This window comes from Orussus abietinus, unplaced genomic scaffold, assembly GCF_000612105.2.
Source record: "Orussus abietinus isolate OABI.00-Male unplaced genomic scaffold, Oabi_2.0 scaffold33, whole genome shotgun sequence".
NCBI classification, from domain to species: Eukaryota; Metazoa; Arthropoda; class Insecta; order Hymenoptera; family Orussidae; genus Orussus; species Orussus abietinus.
This window is the reverse complement of record NW_019394294.1, coordinates 923329-936893: the sequence shown is the minus strand read 5'-3', so window position 1 is coordinate 936893 and position 13565 is coordinate 923329. Positions and strand designations below refer to the sequence as shown.

At 43.7% G+C, this 13565-nt stretch overlaps 1 protein-coding gene across 1 annotated transcript in view; it reads right to left on the bottom strand.

The window, feature by feature from the left end:
• The window catches only part of LOC105695544 (laccase-5), a 57503-nt gene extending 46050 nt beyond the window's left edge, over nucleotides 1-11453 (bottom strand). Inside the window, exons 1-3 of the mRNA XM_023435016.1 lie at nucleotides 11355-11453; nucleotides 10535-10716; nucleotides 9765-10451 (exon numbers count right to left, since the gene is read on the bottom strand). Of these exons, the coding sequence (XP_023290784.1) occupies nucleotides 9765-9864 (100 nt within the window). The 5' untranslated portion in view covers nucleotides 9865-10451; nucleotides 10535-10716; nucleotides 11355-11453. The remainder of the gene's footprint in view (nucleotides 1-9764; nucleotides 10452-10534; nucleotides 10717-11354) is intronic.
• Nucleotides 11454-13565: the final 2112 nt, after the last annotated feature.

Genomic DNA, 13565 nt, shown 5'->3' with positions numbered 1-13565 from the left:
GAATAAAATGAAAGGCGATTTAAGGAGACACTAGGGATACACGTGGAGAGAAGAATTTCGTCCTGGAAAGGGAAAACGCGGTTCGGGAAAATAAATTATGCGGCGCGGCCAGCAACACATAGCGGCGTCATTTATGACCGTAAATGCCGGTTAAAAAGGCGAGCGTTGCCCCAACGAGAATGTCAATCACTCGGTAAATCTTTCCGCTAAATCGTGTCCAGCAACTCGCGGGCCAAGGCGTTCTAATGACTCCGTTACCTTCGGAAATGATTTCGTAGAAACGATCCCAGGAGAGCTTTTTGTCGACGCGTTGCAGCAGCCTCGACGTGCAACCGATCATGCGACTGAAACTTTCAGCCTTTAGCCACTGCCGACTGCAGTTGCTCTCGACTTTTCCGAGCCCGTGATAAAGAAAAATCACCCCGAGGGCTTCCCCTTCTATCCAGTTCCATTTTCACGCGTTTTTTCCCGAGAAAAGTCGGGATTTCCCCTCCCCATGCGGCCTCCAGAGGACGTTTCGCTGATTGCAGCTGCATAATGCATGCTGCACTCTTGCATTCTCGCCAGTTTCGATCGCGATTGTGCCTACGCAAAAGTCGTCCCTCGTTCGGGATCGTATTCTTAGGATCGCGTGATTAGAAAGCACAATAGACCCCGTAGGAGGAGGATCCTTATCCCGAGGCCCATTAAGGGGCGATATCGCGAAGGAAAGTTTCCTTCGCCTCTTTTCCACCTTACGGGGATGCATCGAATTGGATGCACTTTTCTTAGAATTAAAGAAATACATCTCGTGATTAGAAAGCATAATAGACCCCGTAGGAGGATCCTTATCCCGAGGCCCATTAAGGGGCGATATCGCGAAGGAAAGTTTCCTTCGCCTCTTCTCCACCTTACGGGGATGCATCGAATTGGATGCACTTTCCTTAGATTTAAAGAAATACATGTCTTATGAAATTTGAGAATCAAAAGGGACACTCAGCTCTCCCAGGAGTTATCCCAGGTTCGTCCGAGTTCAAGGGTGCTCCAGAAAATGCACTGCATAATGCATGCCGCGTGCGCTTTGCATTCACGTCTAATCGCCATTGCACCCACGCAAAAGCCCGGATCTCAAAAGTGCATTCCGAGCTCGTATCGCTAGAAAGTTTTGACACCTACGAGGGAAAGATTAGCAGTTTAGAGACATTGTTACGGATTCCAAGGCGAGCGAAAGTGCGACATTCCTGGAATAACTTCAGCTGCAGTATCCCCAGCTGCATGTGCACTTGCATTCAGAGGTTCCCTATTAATTCCTTGCTGAATTTCTTTCTCATTTTTCGACGTATTCTTGGAAAATTCATCCTGCATATGCACTTGCACTCAGAGGTCCCCTATTAATTCCTTGCTGAATTTATTAATTTCTTTCGAGGTATCCTTGGAAAATTCATTTATTTAACGAGCGCGATTGGTCATTACCGCATGCCTTTGTAAATGTAAGCCGGCTTCAATAAGAGTAAATCGAGGTGCATTTAGGTTTCCTTCGAATTCTATTCTAGGGTTACCCTTTGGTTTATCGCCCGATCTCGCGCCTCTCGTTCAGTCTTGGTTGAGATTAAACTTCCGTAATCGGAGCTAAAAGCGGCTTTTAAGGCGAGATCGAGTGATCCCTGACAAGAGGGAGGTTCTCAGCTGGTCCAGGAATGTAGCATGATTGCCCATTATCGACCATATTGGTATAATCTATAAAGATAAGGGGATTATTTAATTTCCCGATATGATTAACCCTGACTCAGGAGCGACCTCGTGGAAATTGTTAAAATTCAATTATACATTGGAAACACTTTCACGTTACGGTTTCTTTTTTCCCCTTTGCGCAGCCGAGGTGTAGATCACTTGTAAAAATAAGATAAGGAGACGTGACATTTTTTTATTAATCTGGAAGCCCGAAGGAGAATCGCTGGGCGATTTCGTCGAGTTTTGCCACTAGGTGTGTCCGCGAAAATCTGAATTTCCTTCCGGTTTTTCATGATAGAAATCGCGAATGTATGCACCATGCATGCAGCAAGGACGGACAATATACGGAAGGATTCTCACCATGTGGGAATCTGCAGTTATAGTTTAAGATTTAAGATCAGGTCTCGCCACAATGGATTCCGCACTTTCATCGACGAGGATTTCTATCATCAGACAGTGACAAGACTTTCTAAAAATCCTTGGCAATTTCAGTCTCCTTCCAGGATTATTCCGACTTGCCGATATAATCGACGATCCTTCGCAAGCGCTTGGGAAAAAAAAATAAAGTCATCTTATCATGGACGTAATTCCAGTAGATATGAGAACATGGAAAAAATAAATACAGGTTTTATGGGATACGTAATCAAGTGATGCAACTTTTACCGAGGTAATGCTACTTGGTTATCAAAAGCCTGGCGATATCAGGCTCGTGCCTATTACACCTGTGACTATTAATCACGGAAGTAGGGTGCATCCGCATGCAGACGAGCTCGTGAGGCCCGGTTTTCGCGTAAGGAAACTGGCGTTTTTCAAGACCATCAATCTTCGAACGGTGCAGGACTCGTTCGAAGGAGTCCGTGAAAGTGTGACGAACGAACCTTGGGCTCCTCGAGATCTCCGACTGCCAAGAACGTCGTCGGCAGCACGCGAGTCCAAGTCCATTCAGAGATCGAGATCTCGGGTAAAAAAAGACATTTGCACTCCTTATGAAGGGGACATTGCCGATCAAGTTTTCCTTCCACTGCGGAAATAATTCCGCTTTGGGAGCGCATTTCGGATTAAAAAAGACATTTGCACTCCTTAGCAAGGGGACATTGCCAATCAAGTTTTCTTTGCACTGCGGAAATAATTCTGCTTTACAATCGCATTTCGGATTAAAAAAAACATTTGCACTCCTTATGAAGGAGTCATTGCCGATCAAATTATCGGTCCACTGCGGAAATAATTCCGCTTTCCAATCGCATTTCGGATTAAAAAAAACATTTGCATTCCTTAGCAAGGGGGTATTGCCGATCAAGTTTTCCTTCCACCACGGAAATAATTCCGCTTTGGAATCGCATTTCGGATTAAAAAAAGACATTTGCACTCCTTACCAAGGGGACATTGCCGATCAAGTTTCCCTTCTGCTGCGGAAATAATTCTGCTTTGCAACCGCATTTCGGATTAAAAAAACATTTGCACTCCTTAGCAAGGGGACATTGCCGATCAAGTTTTCCTTCCACCACGGATATAATTCCGCTTTGGAATCGCATTTCGGATTAAAAAAAGACATTTGCATTCCTTAGCAAGGGGGTATTGCCGATCAAGTTTTCCTTCCACCACGGAAATAATTCCGCTTTGGAATCGCATTTCGGATTAAAAAAAGACATTTGAACTCTTTATGAAGGGGACATTGCCGATCGAGATTTCTTCCACTGCGTAAATAATTTCGGCGCGGGTAGAAAGTATTTCAACGATGAGTATAATTTTTTTCTTCTATTGGGGTTCAATATAATTGATTAAGCAATTTCAGGAGGAAGTCGGACGCTTATCATTTCATAAATGAAAATAGTCACGTATGTGGATAATTTAAAAAAATTACGCCTTTTCTCCTGGTTTGCCAGGAATCGGACGTTGAATTCTTGTATTTGGAGCCAGTTAATAAAATATCAGACGAGTCGGTCAAGTTCAAGGAACTTGCCCACCATGATCAAAATCGTTTATCGGGTTAAATTTAGTCGAGACACGCGACCTGATGAAGGTTTTCTTAAGCGAAACCAGTTCGCTCTATCTGGCCATCGAAATCCGTAGTCGCGAGTCATGTTCTCTCGTGTCAGGACTTTTTCTCCTTTTTTACGAAGACAATGTTTCGGTACCTGATATCACGAAACGACTTGCGAATCAATTTCAACGTTCCAACGTCCACTTCATATTAATTAGCGACACCTCCTATATTCCTATATTCAACATTTCCACTGTGCCGAATGTCCTGACGAGGAAGAAATTGACATTGAAATTTATAAAAAAAAATCCTGACGACATTTACAGATAAATTTCGAGGCGTACAATCAAAAGGTACATCCAGGTTGGGGTGAGAATTCAAAACTAAGTCCATGTAAAAATAGAATCCATCAATTATTTTCTCTTTTACCGCAAAACGACTTGTGAATCAATTTATACGCTCCAACGCCCACTTCGTATTAAGTGACGACTCTTGTCTCAATATTCAAGAAAAAGAAATTCATATTTAATTTTATACAGATAGTCATTGACATTTATACACGTATAATCAACAGGTAATGACACCCTGGGCGAGATGGAAACGAATAAAATAAATCCCTGAGAAATAGAGATATTAACTTTTCCTCTTTTAATTCATTTTCTCGGTCGTCAATAATTCCTACATTTTCTCGAGGAGGTGGAGGTTCGATCCGAGGTCGAGACGGTCAAGTTCAGGGGCCTAGTCCTCGGAAGAGATCGGCCTTCTATTTTTAATGTTAATTTAATTCTCTCGGACACGCGACCGCCTTTGAAGGCTCCCTCGAGCGAAACCAGTTCGCTCGATCACCGTGCCGGATCGCCTGGTCGAAATTCGTACATCGACCTTGCCGCGATTTCTATCCTCGATTTTTCCATCTTTCTTTTTCTCTCCGTTTGTCCTTTTTTCAGTTAATGCCAGACGGGGACCAGTCGTTCGTCGGCTCGAAGTTCAACGACGCCTCTGGTTTCTCTACGAAGCCGTTAAAGAACTGGTTGACGGAGCTCGGTGTCTTCGGACTGGTTCCGGCTGCTTCGGGATAATCAACCGACTCGATCCAGGAAGCAAAGAAAGACAACCGACTTCCACCTCGTCATCTGATTCACTGACACGAATGCGTAATCGCGTGCCCCCTCTTGGCGTAATTGCCTTACCAGAGTATCTAGAAAATTTATGCAATTTTAGGACGCCCTTTTAGTACACTAGTACATTTGTTTGGTACCCATTTTTAGTAAGCTGTACCAATGTTACAAACGTTTAAATTGCGTATTAAATTGCGTTAAATTGCGAATTGATACACATTTATTATAAAAGTCTAAATAAATTTATAATGCCACGTTATGATCTTGCGAAGTGGTGTAGGGAAATTAGAGTACGCGCTTTTAGTACACTAGTACATTTTTTTGGTACCAATTTTTGGTAAGCTGTACTAAAGTTACAAACCTTACGTTTAAATTGCGAATTGATACACATTTATTATAAAAGTCTAAATAAATTTATAATGCCACGTTATGATCTTGCGAAGTGGTGTAGGGAAATTAGAGTACGCGCTTTTAGTACACTAGTACATTTGTTTGGTACCCATTTTTGGTAAGGCTGTACCAAAGTTACAAACCTTACGTTTAAATTGCGAATTGATACACATTTACTATAAAAGATTAAATAATAACGCTTGTTATTAAATAATGTGGGTTTATAAAATATCCCGGTGAAATTTGGAATATTTTGTTTCACAAAGGAAGAGACCTGGATAATACTTGCAGAATTATTTTGTATTATTACCGGATTAATTATTCCAGGGCATTTCGGTGAATGGGTTAGAAAGGACGAGGTCGTTAAATTAACGATGAGAAAGGATTGGCCGCGGGTCGAATTATTATCGAAAGTAGAGTATCGAATACTCTCTGAATTTGAAAATGCCGAATCCGATATTGATATTCTACTCGCGTCCGACTTTTCCCACTCCTCCAGGCAATCGATTAATGAATCGACCCTAAGGATAAAGCAGCCTCCCCAAACTGAATCGGAGACTGAAAAGTAGGGCATTGAAAAGTGCAATTTACGAAAGCTAATGGCGCGGTAATTAATCTCCACTTTTCCTGGAAAGTCGCGGGTTTTATAGCGAGGTCTGTCGCAAAGCAGCAAAGTCTAGCAGAAACAGAAATCGACAATGTCACCCGCGATTAAATCGTTATCAATTAAATCAGCGTCTTCCCTTTCGCCGCCCTGTTAAAAGTATGCATGAAATACATTCACTTGACCACAGAAAATCGAGGAAAAATCAAAAGGTCATAACGTTCATAGTATCGATTCAAAAAGAAAATGTCTGAATGTCACCCGCGATTAAATCGTTATCAATTAAATCAGCGTCTTCCCTTTCGTCGCCCTGTTAAAAGTATCCACAAAATACATTCACTTAACCACAGAAAATCGAGGAAAAATCAAAAGGTGTTAACGTTCATAGTATCGAATTAAAAAGAAAATGTCTGAATGTCACCTGCGATTAAATTGTTATCAATTAAATCAGCGTTCTTCCCTTTCGCCGTCCCGTTAAAAGTATCCATGGAATACATTCACTTGACCACAGAAAATTGAGGAAAAATCAAAAGGTCTTAACGTTCATAGTATCGAATTAAAAAGAAAATGTATAATTCGATGTCTGAATGTCACCCTTGATTAAATCGTTATCAATTAAATCAGCGTCTTCCCTTTCGCCAGCCTGTTAAAAGTATCCACGAAATACATTCACTTGACCACAGAAAATCGAGGAAAAATCGAAAGCTCTTAACATTCATAGTATCGATTTAAAAAGAAAATGTATAATTCGATGTCTGAATGAAACAAAGGATTGAAAGAAAAATCGAAATTAAAATTTCAATGTCTTCCTTAACGGGGTACAGAGGCGATCCTCGCTCGAGAACCGGAAATAGCCATTCTGAAGGCCCGTTCGTCGAGAATAATCGATAGATGGGACACGATTTCGACTCCTCGAATCCAAGAAATTCCTTTTCTGCGGATTAATTCGAAACCCGGCTCGGAAATGTGGATTTATAGGTGAATGGGTTGCCGAGCGTGAAGCCTGTCGTAAAATGGTTGAGCTACGCGCAGCCAAGTTGGAATAAACTTAAAAAAAAAAAAAAAGAAACACGCGATCTATGTCGGATCTTTCGTCAATCGACCCGACGACTCGACATCGAGCTCCGTAAAAAGGACGTTTGAATTTTTCCGAGAAAATTCGGCGGGTGGAATTACCTGGAGGAATTTTTAATCATTTCCTCTCCCTTGGTGAACGGTGGTTCCTCCACCAAAATTCTTAAACATTCTTGATCTTTCTCGAGCATTTTTCCTCCCAAGGTTTCCCATTTTCCTCCGTACTTGGAGAATAAATAGCCATGCGAGGGGAACGCTCGGCCGTGAAAAGAATGCGTTAAGTAGACGGGAAACTCGGGAGACCTCGTTTCTGCACGAAGAAAAGTGTGGATAGAAAGGACGGAGGTGGAGGCAAGGGGAGAGAGAGAGCGATGAAAGTCCTGGAAGGGGGAGAAGACTTGGTGGGGAGATAAATCTGCAAGGATGCGATAAAGAGCAGGAGGAATAGGAGGGATCGGAGTAATCGCGATTACCCCATAATTCGCTGATAATTGCGCCTCCATACGAGGAGACCACTCGGCGTGAAGAGAGTACGATTCGGAGCGTAACCTCGTTTCCGCGCAAAGAAAAGTGAAGGTAAACATAAAGAGGCTGGAAAATAGGAGAGGAAAAATAGCGAGAGAAGGCAACGAGGAGAGGAAAGGAAGACTCATAGACTAATGGAAAATATCCAACACGAAATGGCTATGAATTAACTTTTTCACTGCCGAACAACGATATATCGTCTTGCAAGTGCCAACGATTTTGGTCGGCACTAAAAGGGTTAAAAGAGGTTAAAAGAGGGTTAAAAGAAAAATTGCTGGAAAATCTCCATTCCCTATTTTTACGTCGATTTTAAATTGAGCGAGAAATATTTATCTCTCTCTATCTCAATTTGTGGTAAATATATTTTGTTCATATGGTATCGATGAATGAGGATGTAGAGTAACGCGTCATGAATTAACCCTTTTACTGCCGATTAGTATATCGAATTGCAGGTGCCAGCGATTTGGGTCGGCACCAAAAGGGTTAAAAGAGGAAAAATGGCTGGAAAATCTCCATTTCCTATTTTTACGTCGGCTTTAAATTGAGCGAAAAATATTGATCTCTCTCTCAATTTGTGGCAAATATATTTTGTTCATATGGTATCGATGAATGAAGATGTAGAGTAACGCGTCATGAATTAACCCTTTTACTGCCGATTAGTATATCGAATTGCAGGTGCCAGCGATTTGGGTCGGCACTAAAAGGGTTAAAAGAGAAAAAATTTCTGGAAAATCTCCATTTCCTATTTTTACGTCGACTTCAAATTGAGCGAAAAATATTTTCAGGGAAACATATTGAGGGGAGTATTTTTCTTTCTCTCAATTTGTGGAAAATATATATCTTATGCCATATGGTCCATGAATGAGAATGTTGAGTAACGCGTCGTATAGAGGGAAACGCTCGATCGTGGAAAGAACGGGATCGGTTGACGGGAAACTCGAGGCCTGGTTTCCGCGTGAAGAAAAGTGAAGGTGAAGCATGCGGCCAGAGAGAAGATGAGAGCAAAGTGAAGGTGAGGGGGAGAAAAGCGAAGGTTAGAAGAACGAGACCGAGCACAGGAGCGGCTGCGAGAGAAGGAGGAAAATAGGACGCACGAGGATACAAAAAAAAAAAGGCTCCGAGGGATACCAAGAAGAAAAATGAAAAGTCGAGACGTTGAAATTCCCAAAATAGCCGGCGGAATAGAAAAGGCCAAGTGAAAAGCCTGACCGAGATACTTGCGTTTCATGGAGTGCTAATTAGGGGATAATAAACTTCTTTGTCCGCGGCAGCTTTTAGAATTCCACGCGTCTTTTTGCCGAACTTTCCACGATCTTTGGTCGGACTTCGAAGCGGGAACGTCGAGTCGAAATTCAGCACAATCAAAATCCGCGAGTTTTGACAGAATCAATTAGAGCAGTTGGGTAACGTATTGCACCATTCCAAACCAGGTCATCCTCCTTAATGCGGTTTACTACAGATTCATTAAACGTTAGACTACGTCTCTTGGAAACGAAAGTTGTGGATCTTACCCAATTGTCCGAGAAAAATCACCGTCGGGTCATCGATCGATTCCTTCCTCCAATAATCCCGAAACTCCCGGAGGAAGAATGGGAAAACTCTTAAGGACTTCTCTAGGCACCAGCACCTTCCCTCGTTTCTTCATCCTCGCCTATAATTAACCGAGTACAGGTATCGAGGTACTCTCTAACAGAATTCCGAAGTGCCTCGGTGCAAACCCAGCCAGGTAGATCCAAAGACGAGGAAAACGGATTTCAGGAAGAACGAAGTTCATGGTGGTTGGGTCGTCGATGATGCAAATCTTTCCACTCCGAGTCGAATTTCTAGTCGAGCAAGCGACGTTTCCACATTTAGAATAAATTTATCGAAGGATTTCGAAGAGAGGATCTCCACATAACATCCTTAAAAAATATCCTATTCTCCGCCACCGTTAAAGAGGAATACATACAGCAGTCCTCTATCCTCCTACCGATCCGAATTTCAGGTCTACCAGTTCCCCGGAACAATACCAAAATACTCCAAAATTGGAAAACCCTATTCTTCATCATCATCGTCAAGGAGAAATATGTAAATCAGCACTCAATCCTCCTATCGATCCGAATTCCCACTCTTCCAGTTCCTCCGAACAACACCAAGTACTCCAAAATCCGAAAACCCTATTCTCCGTCATCATCAAGAACAAATACCAGTGGACCGGTACTCAAGCCTCCTATTGATTGGAATTCTCGCTCTTCTAGTCCTTCCCAACAACACGAAATACTCGAAAATACGTCCAGGATTCCAGTGTACCGTGTATCTCCAATCCCGAAGAGAAATCCAGGATGGGGACCAGGTCGCGCCTCATGGGACTCGCAGGACTCACCCTTTTTCCGCTTGGTGGTGCCGATCCTTACTCCATGGGCCTGGTGGTACACTCCGAGGACGAGCAGGAGCACGAGACGGCAGCCGGTGCAGGACCTCATGGCGAACTCCCGAGGTGAATGGAGGAGCTTCTTTCGGACTGTCTGTGGCACCGGCTCGGCGGCGACTGAGGACTCGAGCTGGCCACTCTTGTCGGGACCGTCACTTCTCGGTGCTACACCGCAATCGCGAGGAGAGAACTACCACCACAAACTGGATCACTGAGTCCGTCCCCGCGATTTTCACGGGCCCTCGGCTTTTCCTAGCGGCAGCTCTCGTCGCTGCGCACCTATTTAATACCTATCGCTCCACCTCGACTTCCTCACCATTGGCTCCTGGCCCAATTCTCTGCCCAATGGTACGCTCTCGCGCGCGTTCACCTCCTTTTGAGATGCAGCGCCGATCGCCCGGCAGGAGGTGGAGGTGGAGGTGGTGCGAGTCTCCTCCTGGTAGGTGGTAGGTGGATGGAGATGGATGGATGGATGGTGGTAGTTCGCCTGTCGAGGTCTACCTCGAGCAGACGCCAGGGGGACCTCGGGGGAGTCGGATCGCGACTGCAGCCTTCACCTGGCGCACGTGACCGGATTCGCTTCCTTTCCACCTTCTCTCGCTCCTCTTTTGCTGCTTTTTCCCTGCGATCGGCCTGCACCTGGGAAATACCCTCATCAGGTGGAATCGAGCACTGATAACGATATTGAAAAATTTAGGCACGTTTCGGCATTAATACCTTACCTGTAACTCGTGATGGTAATGTAATCCTAGACGTAAGAGAAGGTCAATCCCAGGAGATTTAATACATTTTGGAGGTGATTGATATCATTCTAGGTATTTTATGGATGGTTCAGGTGAAAGAAATTATTTCCACGTTGTCTCGTTTCCCTTTTCCTGATTTCTCCCTCGCGATCGGCCTGCACCTGAAAAATACACTCATCAGGTGGACCTCGTCACTATCGATACAAATATTGACAAATTAGGCACGTTTTGTTTTCATCAGGTGTAATCGAGCAGTAACGATAAAAGTATTGAAAAATTTAGGCACATTTCTTAATGATCGCGTTACGTGTAACTCGTGATGGCATTGTAATCTTAGACGTAAGAGAAGGTCAGTCGTAAGAGATTTAATAAATTTCATTTCATTTTATGGATATCATTCTATGTATCTCATGTATGGGTCAGGTGGAGGAATGTATAACGGAAGGTAGGATGCAAATTCGAAAGAAATTTGCGGAATGGTTGTTTCGTGACATCGATCATGCTTTCCGAGACCGCTTTCAAGGGACGTTGCGGCAGGACTTTGTGCTGGATTAAAGAAGATGAAGTATCCGAAGAGGATTTGGGAGGTGGGCAAAAAAAAATGAGAAGGTGGATGAAGGTGAAGGGACCGCCGTCTGGGGCCGGACCATGGCGAAAGGAAGATTCGCTTCCGGGAGGGAGAGGACCTCCTCATGTAGGACATAACGCCGTTTTCAGACTCGTCGTCGTCGCACCACGCACGAATCGAGATGGCGAAAGTTAGGATGACGCGTTCTTGGGTTTAAAAAAAAGGAATTACCTGGAGGGGAGGAAGAAAATGCCGTGCAGGATCCCGAGACGAGCTCCTCGTTCGAGGATCTGATCCTGAAAAAGAGAAGGACGTTAATAAGCGTTAAATCCGGCTCTCGAGATTCGGCCGGAATTGCGCAATTTTTTATGCCTCTCTGATCTCTTTCCCAGAAAACCGTGACTCCTCTCAATGCAGTCCTCGTAACGGGGTGTACGAAATCTCTAATGCGACGGTTGTCGCAATGTAATCGTACGAATCATGGAAACAGATCTTAATTGTCGCTGCCGGGACTTTAGGCAGGTCTTCCTGCGTATCGCGCACTTTTGTCACGTTTTTATCTTTCCCGGTGTCGGTGTCGCCGGTAGTTGCTGAAAGTCGAAAGTCTCGTGAGCCGGTAATTCGGCAAACATCCGACATAAGCCTAGGTAAAGTACATCTCGCAAGTGTTTAACCGCTCGCAGAAAAATAATTCAAGGTCATAACAAGCGATTTTACTTGCTCGACAAACGTGAACACTCGAAAATGAGCGAGAAACATTTTCCTTACACTGACAACAAAGATACGATTACGTCTCCGTGGCAACGGGAATACTATTCATGTTTACAATAATCCTTTCCAGCAATAACAAATGGTATATCGCTCATTTAATCGTGTAGTAACAACAATATCTTTTTAGCCGTCGCTAGAAATTCATATGCTAATTTGGAGCAAGCACTTTTTCTAAAGACACTTTCAATCTACGTTGGGTATAATTGTATACATTTTTGATATCGGTGTGATTCTTACAGTAAGAGAGAAACCTTATCAGCAATGCTATCCTTTGCTACAAGTGCAGAGTACTTCGAAGCGTTCCAAACAATTTCTTGATAACAATAAAATGAGGAATCGAGTATTCCGACATTTGCTGAACAGGCAAATTAGAAAGGCGACGGAGCAGTCGGGAGAAAATGACACATTTTGTCACTGATTCATGAATCTCATTTGTATCGCGACAAATCATCGGTCCTAGAAAACCGTCGTCTGCATCACGCCAGTTTCACCTGTGCCTATTTCCACGAGGAAGCGCCAAAGGAAACCGAATTTCCTCTTCGCTTCCTCCGGGCCGCCTCTTATATCTGGTGGCCACGAAATCCCGCACTTGCGACGTAACGCCCGAAGTAAATAATAATTAAACCAGTTACGTGATCGCAACAAAGAACGATAGTCGGAGGACACCGGCAAGAAATTTATGATCGGGCTTGCAAAAGATTCCTGGTCCTCGATGATATCTCGCAGCCAAGAGTAATCGGGTCCTTGAGTCATGCCTGGATGCACTGGAAAAGTTTCGTTGAAATTTCCGAGGACCTTTGCTCCCGTTCGAGCGAACAATAATCGATGTTCATCATACCCTGTTTATACCCCGCTATCGCTGGATGTTTATCGTAATCACCTGACGTCTGAATAAAAGAGTCAAGCATCCACTCCGTGCCTTTAATCCTCGAAGTCTCTGACGCGATTTCGAAATAATCCAGCCGTCGATAGCCGTCAATAACGATAACCTGGAAATTAATATTTCAATTTGAACGTAATAGGCAGAAGCTATTTTCGCCTACCTGTAATTTATTATAATCGTCATCATTACAGTCGTTCGGTTAATGCAGCCATCAAAGGTATGACACACGGCTCCTACGTTCCACATCGGCAGGGCAATGTCCCGGCATTGTCGACAGAATTTGCGTGAAATGATAATAGTAAATAAATAAACAATACCCAGTTTCTCGGTGATGTCAATGCGAACCGGTTGTCACTGCGCAATTGTTGCTCGCGACTCGGTAAGCAATCACCGTAGAACACCCAGGTTTCCTGTAAAACAGTACCACATAAATGCTCGGCAAATCAAATTAATCCTGCCTGCAACAATGGGGAGAACGTAGGTCTTTTGATTTCGGTGTCAATGTGCAAACCGGCGTATATCAACTCCTACAATTACGATGATCGGAGTATCGAAGCCGTAACCCGATTCCCTACGTTTTCCACCTTGCCGGAGGTAATGTGCGAACATTGTTGGTAATAATCCGGATTACTTGACTATGTAATACTCGTATCGGTATGACCGTCGGAATGATCTAAATTATACAGTGCACATCCGGCGCGTCACGTACCCGAGATTGCACGTACAGTTCACTATATACATGCTCTTAATCATAATCATCCACGTTATCGATATCAGCATCGGCACCG